This window comes from Pelobates fuscus, chromosome 3 (assembly GCF_036172605.1).
Source record: "Pelobates fuscus isolate aPelFus1 chromosome 3, aPelFus1.pri, whole genome shotgun sequence".
In the NCBI taxonomy this organism is placed as follows: domain Eukaryota; kingdom Metazoa; phylum Chordata; class Amphibia; order Anura; family Pelobatidae; genus Pelobates; species Pelobates fuscus.
In genome coordinates, this window is record NC_086319.1 from 357,057,739 (window position 1) to 357,072,065 (window position 14,327).

General features: G+C 43.3%; 1 protein-coding gene across 3 annotated transcripts in view; it reads right to left on the reverse strand.

The window, feature by feature from the left end:
* Positions 1-14,327, reverse strand: part of ADGRE5 (adhesion G protein-coupled receptor E5) — a 262,935-nt gene that overhangs the window by 191,624 nt on the left and 56,984 nt on the right. For 2 of the 3 annotated variants that reach the window (XR_010090463.1, XM_063449224.1), the window contains exons 2-4: positions 12,373-12,429; positions 11,738-11,872; positions 8,293-8,469 (exon numbers count right to left, since the gene is read on the reverse strand). Coding sequence is in view for 2 of the 3 variants with exons in the window: in XM_063449224.1 (XP_063305294.1) it covers positions 8,293-8,469; positions 11,738-11,872; positions 12,373-12,429 (369 nt within the window). In the remaining variant the exon portion in view is untranslated. The remainder of the gene's footprint in view (positions 1-8,292; positions 8,470-11,737; positions 11,873-12,372; positions 12,430-14,327) is intronic. The other variant, XM_063449225.1, reaches the window with a different exon arrangement.

Sequence of the window (14,327 nt, forward strand, 5' to 3'; positions counted from 1 at the left end):
CTTTAACGCTGGGTCACGTGAGTGACCCCGGCGCTTAGATAATAGTGCCGGCTCCCAGCGTGCAGCGTTAGACATGCTGCCGCTGGGAGGAGGAGAGGAGGATGCGAGCGGCGTGTCAAGAGGAGAGGACGCCGCTCGCTTATCGGTAAGGGGAGAGGGGACCGCGGGTAGCGACGGACCGAGGGTGAGTGCTGCGAGAGGATTGCAGCCTCCCCTCATCGCTGCCCGCGGAGCCCTGACATAACCCCCCCTCGAAGACCGCCCAGAGGGTGGGAAGCCGAAGGCTTCAAAGGAAACCGCGCATGAAAGGAGCGGATCAAAGAGGGCGCGTCCAAGTCAGAGACAGAAACCCACGACCGCTCCTCCGGGCCGTAACCCTTCCAATCCACCAGATACTGCAACCGACCTCGAGAGAAACGAGAATCAAGGAGAGCAGCCACCTCATATACGTCACTAGAGACCGCGCGGGGGGCATCGGAATGCCTGAGAGACCCAGAGAACCGATTACAGAGCAAGGGCTTCAAAAGGGAGGTGTGAAAGGTGTTAGGAATGCACATGGAAGGGGGCAAGGCCAGGGAGTAAGACACAGGATTCACCCTACGCAACACCTTATACGGACCAAGGAACTTGGGCGCGAACTTCATCGAGGGAACCTTAAGGCGGAGATTCCTAGAGGACAACCAAACCCTATCACCCGGAGCATAAGAAGGAGCCGCACATCTGCGACGATCAGCAAATCTCTTTTGAGTAGCAGCAGCACGACAAAGAGCAGCATGGACCTGATCCCACATCTTCCGTAAGGAGGCGAGGTGCTCGTCCAAAGCGGGCATTCCCTTGTCGGAGAACACACCGGGAAGGACAGCGGGTTGGAACCCATAAGCCACCATAAAAGGACTTACGCCAGTAGAAGAATGAGACACAGTGTTCCTGGCAAATTCAGCCCAGGGAAGGAGATGGGACCAGTTGTCCTGGTGTGCATTCGTGGAACAGCGTAAATACAACTCCACAGACTGATTTGCTCGTTCGGCAGCTCCATTAGATTGCGGATGATAGGAGGAAGCAAACGATAAGGAGACCCCCAACTCAGCACAAAAGCCTCTCCAAAACCGAGAGACAAACTGAGGGCCCCTGTCAGATTGATATCTTGTGGTATACCATGCAAGCGGAACACTTCTTTGGCAAACACCTGAGCCAACTGAACCGCAGAAGGCAGCTTCTTAAGCGGAATGAAGTGCGCCATTTTGGAGAACCTATCCGTTACAGTCAAAATTACTGTCTGCCCATCAGATGAAGGAAGATCCACAATGAAGTCCATGGATAAGTGTGTCCACGGTTTCTTGGGTACAGATAGGGGCATAAGGAGTCCCAGGGGTTTAACATTAGGGGACTTACACTGTGTACAGACACGGCAAGCCTGCACGTAATCTACCACGTCTTTTTTGAGTGAGGGCCACCAAAACTGTTGGAAAAGACCCTTGTAAGTCTTGGTAACCCCTGGATGACCGGCCGTTTTGGCTGTGTGAAATAAAGATAACAACCTCTTTCTGTCTTTTACTTTCACGTACAGCTTACCAGTAGGAGTCTCAGAGGGTGCTTGGGATTGGTATGACTTGATACCATCAAGAAAAAGAGACGGGATAACCAAACGGGTAGTAGCTATTATATTAGTTGTGGGTACAATGGGCTCAGGAGTGGAGGTAATTGAATCTACAGGTTCGTACTGGCGGGAGATGGCATCAGCCTTGACATTTCGATAACCAGGCCTGTATGTGATTATGTACTGAAAACGTGAGAGAAATAAAGACCATCTAGCCTGACGAGAGGATAACCTCTTAGCATCTGCGATATAGGATAGATTTTTATGATCGGTTATAACCAAAATCTTGTGTCTAGCTCCCTCTAACAAGTACCTCCATTCTTTAAATGCCATCACTATAGCTAATAATTCCCTGTTCCCAACGTCGTAATTCTTTTCAGACTCTGACAAGCGTTTTGAAAAGTAACCACAGGGATGGAGAGGTTCGTCATACGATTGTCTTTGTGACAACACTGCTCCTATACCTGATTCAGAGGCGTCTACTTCCAGTACAAAGGGAAGGGAAGGATCAGGATGGTGTAACACAGGGGCAGTGGCAAATGCCTTTTTTAGAGTCTCAAAGGCCACAATAGCATTAGGATTCCAAACCCTGGGGTGTAAACCCTTTTTTGTCAGTTTAGTGATAGGGGAAATAATGGATGAGAAGTTTTTAACAAACTTTCTATAATAATTTGCAAACCCTATAAATCGCTGTATTGCCTTAAGTCATTGGGGAAGGGGCCAGGACAGTATAGCTTCCAATTTTGAAGGATCCATGCTGAATCCTTGTTCAGAAATAACATAACCCAGGAATTGTACAGAAGTTTGGTCGAATAAGCATTTCTCTAATTTACAATAAAGACCATTCTGCAACAACCTTTTAAGCACCATCCTAACATGAGTATGATGTGTCTCCAAATCCGGAGAATATACCAGTATGTCATCAAGGTAGACTACGGCACAGACATGCAGTAGGTCTCTAAGGACATCGTTTATGAGATCCTGAAATACGGCAGGAGCATTACACAATCCAAAAGGCATGACTAGATACTCGTAATGCCCACTGCGTGTATTGAACGCCGTTTTCCATTCATCGTTCTCCTTGATACGAACAAGGTTATAAGCCCCCCTGAGGTCTAGTTTTGTAAAATATTTAGAACCTTTGACACGATCAAACAACTCCGTAATGAGAGGGATCGGATAGACATTTTTAACCGTTATATTGTTTAGTGCTCTGTAATCTATACACGGTCTCAAATCGCCCTCCTTTTTCGCCACAAAAAAGAAACCAGCACCAGCCGGAGAGGAGGACCTTCTAATAAAACCTTTAGATAAGGCTTCCCGTATGTACTCCTCCATGACCTGGTTCTCTTTCTCAGAAAGAGGGTAGACCTTACCCCTAGGAGGCATAGTACCCGGTAATAGGTTAATGGCACAGTCATACTCACGGTGTGGGGGTAGCTTATCTGCCTCCCTTTTTTCAAAAACCAATGCAAGGTCTGCATATACAGAAGGGACGGAAACAGAAAGTGGTTTAGCTGTGGGCACGTTGAGTAAACAAACGGGACGTACCTGGGCCATACAGTCTCGTTGACAAGATTCCCCCCAGGAGAGTATATCTAAACAACCCCAATCAAGTACTGGGTTGTGTTTCACTAACCAGGGAAAACCCAGAACGATGGTAGCAGTAGGGGAGTCAATTATTTGGAAGGTTAATCGTTCCTTGTGTAAAGCACCCACAGACATAACTATATCTTGGGTTTCATGGGTCACCAGAGGTTTCTCAAGTGGTCTACCATCTATGGCCTCAACGGCCAAGGGTGTGGCCTTTCGGATCAAAGTCAGGGCTGCGGTTTTGGCAAAGTTCTCATCCATAAGGTTGTCTGCCGCACCTGAATCAATCAAGGCTTTGGTAGTTATAACGGTTTTATTGACCAAAAGAGAAACTGTAATAAACGGTCTGGAGATGGACACATGAGGGGACAAGGTCATAACACCCGAGGCCGACCCCTCTCTGGGCCTTAGGTGCTGTAGTTTCCCTGTAACTTAGGGCAGGTATTACAGTGGTGCCCCCTCTTACCACAATAAAGACATTGTGGGAGGGGCGTATGACTCACCTTCTACCTACTTAAGGGACACCCCTTACCTGGCTCCATACCGTCCGAGATCAGCGCTGCATCACCCTCCCACCCACTCCTCTTTATCAACTCCTTTTTCTTACATTTCTTCTAGGTGGGCCCTCTTTATTTACAGGTCTACCTCATCGTCGGTTCCGGCACACCACAACCGACTTGCTCTTGTAATACCATCCCACACCTAACAGTGTTTGTATCTTCTGTACTATCAGGAGCCCTTAACACAAATTTAGTTTGTCTGGCTGATATTTTTACATTTTCAGTGCTTTAACACACTTAAAAAATGAGACACAATATACAGGCTTATTCCTCGGTAATAATCAGATATATACAAAAAGCTGTGCTCTTTAGCCTCCACTTGATAAAGAACATATGCACTATTTCTAAGTTTGCATTATTTCAGAAAAAAATGCTTATAATTGAAAATTACTATTTTATTTTAGATGAATAACACAAATGGTGAAGCGCTGGGGAGTACAATGGTGAGATGAAGTAGGCAGCCACACATCATGGCCAGTGGTCTCTCTCCTCCATCTAATAATGGTATACTTGAGGAGGTGAGAGTGGTGCTATTACAGGGACACCCCAGACTCCTAAAGCACTTTAGCTTGTGGAAAAGCTATATGTGTGAAGAGTGTGTCCTATTTTCTCATTTTAGAAAATGTTTCCTCTAGAAAAGATTTCAATAGAAATGCACACTTTTATAAATTAAAATGGTTACACACCCATGGCTTTTCAAGCAGAAAACATGTCCTGTTACTTCCTGGTTTGGTTAGCTTAGTTGCCCTGAACTCAAGAAGCAGCAATTGCCCAGAGCACCTGCCTTGCAAAGACTTCTCATTAAGCTGCATTGGAGTGTGTGATTGGACAGCTAGAGAAAGTCTGGGCGGGGTTAGAAGAGGAGGGCTTGCAAAGGCTGCAGACAGGTTTTGTAAGCTGTTTTTAAGATATATCCTTAATTTAAAAAAGCATAATTAAATGCATGGATGTTTTCATTTGGGGTAAAATACTAAACAGTGATTTTTAATGCTATTGTATTTGGGAATTTGAGTATCCATTTAACATCCTTATGTGCAGAAGTATGAAACAAAACAAAATAGGACAAAAGCAGGAACTACCAGTGTAGTATGTTCATATAAATGGAGGAGGATAAGGAAGTGTACTTACAATAGGTAGTATGGTATTTTTTTTTTAAAATAATACAAGCTTAAAATGAGACACAAAATACAGGCCTTTTCCCCAGGGATAACCAGATGTATACAAAAAGCTAGGCTTTTCACCTTCCATTCGATAGAGAACTAAAACTGATTCTACAGTGCAGAAAGGGATCTGGATGGAGGACAGTGCAGTCAATCTGACCCCCCCTTTAGTGTGTGCTTGTGAACACACCGCACTCCCCCATGACTGAATTATAGTTTTTGAATGTAGTTGAATAAGCTGATATCTAAGGCCATATCAATTACTGGATTACATTGGATTACATACTCGCTCCTTCTTACTCTTTTCAACCTTGACCTTCATGAAAACTGCCAATTTAGTGTTCTCCCTGTGTGGCCACGTGTAAGAGAAAATGGCATCCATCTTGTTCGCACGAAAGGAGGCAGCGGTACTTGGTGGTAGAGTGTCTGGAACCAAAATCAGACACTTGACTTCCCGAACACTGGTCAAACTTTACGAATGCCTGCTTCCTTTCACCGACCAGCCAGGAGAGCGCTATTCAGTAGATTTGTTCCCACGAACTAGTGGAACAAATGCTACCTATGAGCCAGGGGAACCGTTCGTGGGTTATTTCGGTTTTGTACTTGTCGAAATGGACCGACCGCACAGCCCAATTTCATGGAACTATTTCTGGGTAGGAGCATCGTTTGCGGTCGGTCGAATTAAGAACTCCATGTAACTTTTGAACCCCTGAACCGATCTGGATGGTGTTTGCATATGTCTTTTGTGGGGTTCCCATGGAGTTTGGGGTACTTTCTACGTTTTACCAAAATGTATGTTTTTTGTGTTGGGAGATAATTGAGTTCAGTAAATAGCTTGACTCAATTATCTCCCCAGTACAGGGGAAGATTCTATTACTGTATGTAGAAGTGTCCTGGACCTTAGAGCCAATAGACTTACAGAATGTATTTTGTCACTGTCCCCTCTCAGGTCCAGTGGGGAATGCCCCTGGAATATGTCAACTGAAACCCTGTGCATTGTTCACTGCATAAAAGCCAGGCGGTTAGCCTGAATAAAGCATTCCTGTTACACCCTTCATCTAGTTTCAACTGATGTTTGGGTACCTGTCTACTTGGCTGGGAGAATATACTTGGGAGCTGTAATTCGTCTGGAGAAGCGTTCGAACCAACACCCGAACTTCGAGATATAATCACTCAGGCTCTAGCAGTTTGGGAGGAAATAGGCGAACGGGTACCTTACCTTTCCTGAATTCAGCTGAATACTCGCTCCCTGGTGGTCGTTCGCACGAACTAACCCACTAAAAGACTTCAGCGGTTCTTAGCCGCGATGACTCTGGAACTATTTTCGTCTATTTGACCTTGCGGTTACTGGACATCTTTGTCCAGTGTTTTGACCCCCTTGCTGACCTGCCAGGAGAGTGCTTTTTAGATAGAAGGTGCCTGAGACTCTGAGGAACAAGTTGACCAGCAAAAGCACCAAATGGTCTTGAACTATTTTGAGCAGGGACCCTGTATGCAGTCAGTCAGAACTTTATCCCGGCGGCGATTCCACTACACTGCATTTATCTTAGCGGTATTTGGACAACTTCGGAAGGGTATTTTATTGTACTGAGTGTTTTTTTTTTTTTTTTGGCGTGTTGTAACCTCTGTGTCCTGGAGGTAATTAGTTTACCGGTTATCAACTCAATTATCTTACGAACACAAAGATGCCTGGGTTATGTGGAATACAATGGACCCGTGCTGGGGGTCTGTGTATAAATTCTGTGTGCCTTGCCTGAATAAACCAGTTTATTTTCACTCTTCACTCAGTCTCGACTAATGTTTGGATGGACCAGCTATACAGCTATACTCTCTGCAGGAGAGCATAATCACTTGAAATTGTACTCAGGACCCTGTTCCAGGGTGGGAAGCTACGAAGAGACCCCAGCCAAGCTGAGGCGGCTAGGGGCTGAAGCACTACGGGTGTCCCAGTGGAAAGCTAGGAAGTGAACTTGACGGGGTGCCAGATGGTCCGTAACATCACCTTTACATTAAAGGACCACTCTAGGCACCCAGACCACTTCAGCTTAATGAAGTGGTCGGGGTTCCAGGTCCAGCTAGGGTTAACCCATTTTTTTTATAAACATAGCAGTTTCAGAGAAACTGCTATGTTTATAAATGGGTTAAAGGGACACTGTAGGCACCCAGACCACTTCTGCCCATTGGAGTGGTCTGGGTGCCAACTCCCACTACCCTTAACCCTGCAAGTGTAATTATTGCAGTTTTTCATAAACTGCAATAATTACATTGCAGGGTTAACTCCACCTCTAGTGGCTGTCTATTAGACAGCCACTAGAGGTCACTTCCTGGGTTATAGCACAGGAAACTCTTGCCGCGCGTGCGCATTCAGCCGACGGGGCGGAACGGAGGAGGATCTGAGGCAGAGAGCTCCCCGCCCAGTGCTGGAAAAAGGTAAGTTTTACCCCTTTTCCCCTTTCCAGAGCCGGGCGGGAGGGGGACCCTGAGGGTGGGGGCACCCTCAGGGCACTCTAGTGCCAGGAAAACGAGTATGTTTTCCTGGCACTAGAGTGGTCCTTTAAGCCTCTGCTAATGTTCAGGGAATGGGCTATAATCTCTTCAGAGCTATTCACTAATGTGAAAGTGAGTCCTTGGCGGCGACAACCCAAGCACCACAAGGTATCTGAACTCTGCTACACTTATCAATTAACATCTTAATGATTGCAATTTGCTCTTAATAAACCTTCCACATACCCATACAACCCCACTTCAATATGTTATGAATGTGGCTGCCAGGCTTATCTGCCTCATCCACTGCTCATCTCACACCTCAACCCAATCTTTGCCAATCTTTATACTGGCTTCCTATATCTTTTAATTTATTCCAACGTATTTAAGTATGTAATTTTGTATAATAAGGTGCTCTTGTTTTTACCATTCATCAAGCCTCGACTGGTGTTTGGGGGGAATGACTTACTTCACAAATACTTCAATACAAAAAAAATCAAACTGGTAGAAAAGACTCACATGAGCTCCATGAAAATTCCACAGGAGAGAAAATCAACACATTTTGTGTGAACTTACTTGATCTTGGTCTTAAATACTGTACTTTATATCTCCAATATATAATTGTGGAATATGTTGGCACATTATAAGTTCTAATAAATATAATTCAGAAGGAACTTTACATCACTGCTTTCAATTTGCAATGTGTTTTATAGCTTAAATAGCTCTTCCAGTTAACCTCAGTTTTGTACCCAGAAGCAACTGTTTTGCAGAGATTTGAAGGGCCTGGCCATGTGTTGTATATAATTCATGTTTGATGTTCAGTATGACAACAGAGCAGCTGCAAAATTGAAACAACAACTGCTAGAATGTAATCTCACATGAGAGCTCCAATACTGACCTCTGGGATACTCACCATCACATTTATTGTTAGTCGTGTTAATGAAATCAGGACAGAATACAGTTTCATTATTTCTCTTGAAGCCAGGATTACATTCACAATAGTAACTGCCAATTAAGTTTTTACAGTATGTGTTGGCTCCACAAGCCAGATTGTTAGATTGACACTCATTTATATCTGCAAACACAAACCAGAGACATAGTAAAAAATAGTAAAAGAAAACAATAGGTCATGGGAAAGGTAGACACTATATACTACTATCAGTAATTAACATATACACTCCAATGATCTGCTCACCCTCCATTATTTAATTCAAATGCAGAACGCCACGCCGTGACAACCAAATCTCTCTGAGACCATTTGATTGAAGTATCAGAGTTTTACTCCTGCACAATGGAAATGTTTTCAGCTGCAGGGTTAAAACGCATGGCACTTGGCACCCTGACCACTTCATTGAGATGAAGTGGTATGGATGTGTGATGGGATTTCAGTTAGGCCCAAAATTTAGTAGGCCTAAAATCTCCATGTGGTATATACAAGTACAGGTATCAGTTAGTTAGGTGTAGCTAAGATACTGTCATCAATGTACTGAGCATGTGCGAGACCTGAAACCACATTCCAATCTCTCCTAGTTCCATATTGCCTGTCCATATAAGGTAATCCTGTGTATCCTGTTTGCTGATTGGTGTAAGGGTACAGATAAGGGATGTATAGTCTATTAAAAGCCTGTACTCAATGTGATCGGGGCTCAGACATTTTGGACAGGAGTTCAGCTGAGACCCGATCAGTGAGAATAAAGACCATTGCTTCCTGAACTGACCTGTGTCCGGACTCTCTGTGCGTGGCTTCTTCAGAATTCTCCAGTGTTCCTTTAATAAATACCTTTAACTTAGTAAATGTAGTAGTGAGTGCCTTAGAATTCTGTCAAAGGTTCTGCAAATCCGCTCTTAAATAATTTAACTCTCTAACACCATCATTTAAGAATACACGTAAAATGTTTCTATTTTATCTCTGCCCTGCCGAGATGGAAAGGTTTGTGGCTGAGGCTAGTGGGATTAAATATATATATATATATATATATATATATATAATGTAATAGTATAATAAGGCAGCCACTAAAACACCTTATGTGGAATATAACTGATCAACCTCATTCAGTAGTTAGCTGAGCTTGATAAGTATTTTAGCTCACAAAAGCCTTATATAGCAGGTCACCATTTCAATAGACACATAAAAATGTATATTTGAAAATGGCACATTAACTAACAAAGCCCTAAAATTGTATTATTTGTTTTAACAGATCCCTAAGTCTCTCTATGAAACCAATACCCAGCAGGGGCAAGTATGAAGTATGTACTGGGCAAAAAGGGGGTGGATTTCATGAGTTGCAGATGCCAGTCCTGTAGCTAATAAAATGTAGTTTCAGCAGCTTCAGATGCGTTTCACCCTTAGGCTTTTTCAAGTGATAAAGCCTAAGGGTGAAACACATTGCCATTGTATAGAAGAACTCTTATTTGTTGTATCTATTTTTGTATGGTATATCTCAATAAAACAGTTTTTTTGCCATCAACATTTGTATGTACCTTATTTTGTCCTGCCATCTTATTTATTCAGGGGAGTTTCTATGGACGCTGCTGAATCTATCTAAATATATCCTTGGTGGTTGACAAGGTGCACCCTAAGCCCGGCAGACCCTCCATATCTGCCTGCACTATTCTGCTACCTAACACCTTTGCCTGGATGAAGAAGTACTGATCCACCTGCAGCCCCTTGCCAATTAGACTCAGCTGCTCCTAATCAACAGGCTGTAAAAGGTGTGTGTGTGTGTGTGTGTGTTAAAGGTGTGAGCACTATATTTGTTTTATTCATTTCATATGCTGGTTGCACTGTGAGCACTCGAAAAGGATGCCGAAAGACATATCCGTGAGCGGGGCTGAAACTGTTCTAAGAACTGATTGGAGGCTCTCCCTTTGTGAGTATATTTTTATTTCTATAGAAAGTAGATCTTTGAATATACTGGGTTACACTATTCTTTTCTATGTTTACATTTCATATAAGACCTCAATACCAGAACCAGAACAGATTGCCCTCTCACCTTGCACCTGATTGTTTGCCCATCAAGGTGGATCACAGACTGACCTCCAAAAGACATTATCTCTAGCAGGTTTTACTTCCCTACTTAAAAGACTTTTCTCTGTGGAACATATACTGCACTTTGTATTCAAAGTGTTAGATGTAAATCTTATACATCCACTTATTTATGTGATACATATATTTGTGTATTTGGCACAGTTTGTTTTTTAACTACTATCCTTTCTTTTCGTCTTGTATTGTTGTGGTATCCAAGTTACATTCCTGCTGCCTTTTCTTTCTGTTTGTACAATTAGGATGTATGTGTTCACATTTTAGTAAATGCATTATTTTTTGCAGCAATTAATTATATGCATTTAAAAAAGATAAAAAAATACATATTTATGTATTTTTGGACAGATTTTTCATTTATGTATATAGCAAGGAAATATAAACACATGTGGGCGTGGAAAACACAGTTACAAAAGACTTGGAGCAAACATTTGATTGGCAAATATGGGTTCAAATGTGACTGCAAGTACATAGTTTAAACTTAATAAGGTAAGGGAAATTAAGTTCTAGAGCCAGATAGTGTTCACCAATAGGTACTTACAGGATTATTAACTAAAGAATTCTAAAATTATTAACTAAAGAATTCTAAAATTTCAGGCCATAGTAGTCAAACTGAAAGCATAGCTGACTAAGACAAGTTTTCCAGTTCGACTAGTTTCGACTTAAATTTGAAATTCGCTTTGAATTGTCACATTACTAAATAGTCATGATAGTGACTTTGTTTTTTTTTTGTTTTGTTTTTTAATCATCAGAATTCTTTCCTCTCAGGAATTGTGCCCAGTGTTTGGTATTGGATATGTAGAGGCGTATCTAGGTTAATTCACACCAAAGGTAAAAGTCTGTTGGCACTCCTATGGAATTTAACATTACTATAATTCTCTGCTAGCTCTGTGTCTGTTCAGCCCCTCTCACCCCCATGTGTGTGTCTCCAGCACCACTCTCCCCTTATGTGTCTCTCCAGCCTGCCATACCACTATGTGTGTCTCCCCAGTCCCCCTCCCCATACCCCAAATACCAATATTGTAGCTTGGGTAAATGGGACAGTTTGAGAGGTTCTCCATTCTCCTCTGCCCTGTCTGTCACTGGAGCTCCAAGCAATTTGCAGAGTGAGTGACATTCTGGTTGAAACTACATTGAGTACCACTGCCATGATCATGCATGGCCTCACCACAATGAGAAATCGTGTATGTATGGGTTTCTGTCTCCCTTGAATATACCACTAGAAGAATGTCTTGTATAAAATAATGTAAATTTGGTTCTGGAGATATACATTCTACACACATGGGCAGAAAAGTACACTCACCTTCGCAAGTTATTGCAACTCCTTCCTTATGCTTAATGTATCCTTTCCGGCAGGAACAGAATTCATGGTCTTCACATGTTTCATTGCTTCGGCATATCATTCTCTCGGCTCCAGTATTTTCACAAACTGTTCCATCTGTTAGAAGCATGGAGAAATGGAGCATTACCGTGTTACTCCACCAATGCAAGTTAAAATAGTAACACAGGGGAACTTTCCCTCCTATTCCATTGGAGACAATTAGGGTTATTCACTAAACTCATAATTGTATAGAACTGAAACTGAGTAGCAAGTTGAGGCTAACATAGCCAAGTTGTAACTAGAATGTATGGGGGTGGGAAAAAAACATGTCCCCTTTATCGATATTATAACCTTAACCCACAACACAAGGTTTTGGGCTTGGGTGACACAGGCACGCCTCCCCCCTCCTTCTCTACTATAGCCCTGACCAACTGCTTAGTGATGGGGGCTGGAGGAGATGGACCCGTGTCTTATTTTAGAGCTCCCACCTTGTGGCCATGGGGAACAGTGACATTTCCATCCTTATTGTTGACATTTAGTTACCATTTAATGCCCACTACTGTCACAATTCCAAAGAGTCTGTCCACCGAATCACATTGTAACTCTGTAATACTTACCTATTTCTTCTTTTTGCGGACATTGTAAATTTGCTTTATTTGTGTTCACAGTGGAACCTGTAGGCAGAAGGAAAAAAATAAGTATCTATTCGTTATGTTGTGGAGGATGTTTACATACTGCGTTTTATCTAGAATGCAAAGTATTAATAATATAATCTTAACAATAATGAGCTTCTGTGTCATGTGACCAAATCTGGATGCAACTGCTGCCTTGCTGTGATGATAAGTGTAGACAGGTGAGGCGAACTTCTCCTAATTAGCCGGTGTATCGCTCCCTGGGATTACCTTTTATCACTATGAAAGACCCAGAGTGATTATAGTAAAAAAACTAAAGTAGTATTAGCGCTTGAGTCATAAAAAAAAAAAATATGCAGTACAGCTGCACTGCCCCAAAGTGGCACTACGTGGCACACAAATGCAAATAAATACCAAAAAAAGGAGCGAGCTAGCAGATGCAGTGATGTGAGCATTATCATGTCTCCAAATAAGGGTTTAACCCCTTAAGGACACATGACATGTGTGTGACATGTCATGATTCCCTTTTATTCCAGAAGTTTGGTCCTTAAGGGGTTAACTGGAAGCACTGCGCCAGAAATAGCATTTGTTTGCACTATAACAAGCACAATAAGTCATAGTGATAACAGAGTTTAGATTGACCTTGAAGGATTGGTCAAGCATTAGGTTTTATGATAAGGTTCTACATATTGTCAGGGTACTCACCTGTTAGACAGACAGCCAGACGTGGCCGCTCCTGGAGTTCCCAACAGGGGACTTGAACTGGGGAACTTATCAGTCTTAGTCCTGATTTCTACCTCTGAGCCACAGCAGCTTTACACAGAGACTACTGAGTCCGGTCCTGTTCATCCTGGCAAGGCTAATACACCGGGGGCTGCACCTTGACTTGGCTGTGTCTCACCTGACTCTCATCGGTCATCAGCAGGGTATTTAAACTCAGCCTCGCCCTGTGCTCAGTGTCAAGTCTTTGATCTAGTGTTCCTGTGTTGTACCAGTGTTCCAGTTTATCTGCTTCGTATAGTTGACCTCGGCTTCTGACTACGTTTATTCTGACCTCTGGCATCCCTTGACTTCGGCTACTCCTCGTTGTTCCTGACCTCTGGCATCCTTTGACCTCGGCTATCCCTCGACTATCCTGCTGGTTCTGTCCTTGCCTGTCCTGCGTATTTGGTACTGCATCCTGCACAGACCCACAGGCCAGGTGAATTCTTACCTGACCACCTCGGCCTGTGGCTATCTGCAAGGGTGAGCAACATATCTGTGCTACAGACTCCCAACTCAGGTAAGACCCTGACAAAAGACTTGACCAATATGGAGTCCGCAGAAATGTGCTCACCCTCACTCCAGCAAGTGTCCAGTCTGGCCCAGACTGTTTCGGAGTTGCAGCAAGATATTTTTTCTCTTAAAGGTGCAGTACATCCTGCTCTGGAACCCTTTGTCATCATGCCCGACAGATTTGATGGTAACTACACGTCCTTTCAGTCATTCAGGATGGATTGCGAGGTATTGTTTTCTTTAAAGCCTCGAACTTACGCCACGGATTTCATCAGGGTCAGAGCGGCTATCAACCTGTTGTCTGGACGCATCAAAGTTTGGTCTTACCAAATGTTGCAGAGGAAGAGTCCTGTCCTTGTCAGCTGGGAATCCTTTATTATTGCTATGGACTCACAGTGCAGGACCACTAAGCCCAAGCCAGCTCCACCTACTAAAAAATCGCGGAGTCTACGTAACCAAGGAACCGAGTACTATCACCACACCCCAGTGATGCCCTCTTATGATCCAGTTCCCAGGAAAACTCCAGAGGTATCCTGTGTTCCACTTGACCCTGAGGAACCTATGCAAATTGGACGTGTCCACTGCAAAGTCACACCTAGGGAGAGGGACCGAAGGAGAAGCCATGGTCTGTGTTTTTACTGTGGAGAAGGACACTTCATCACGCT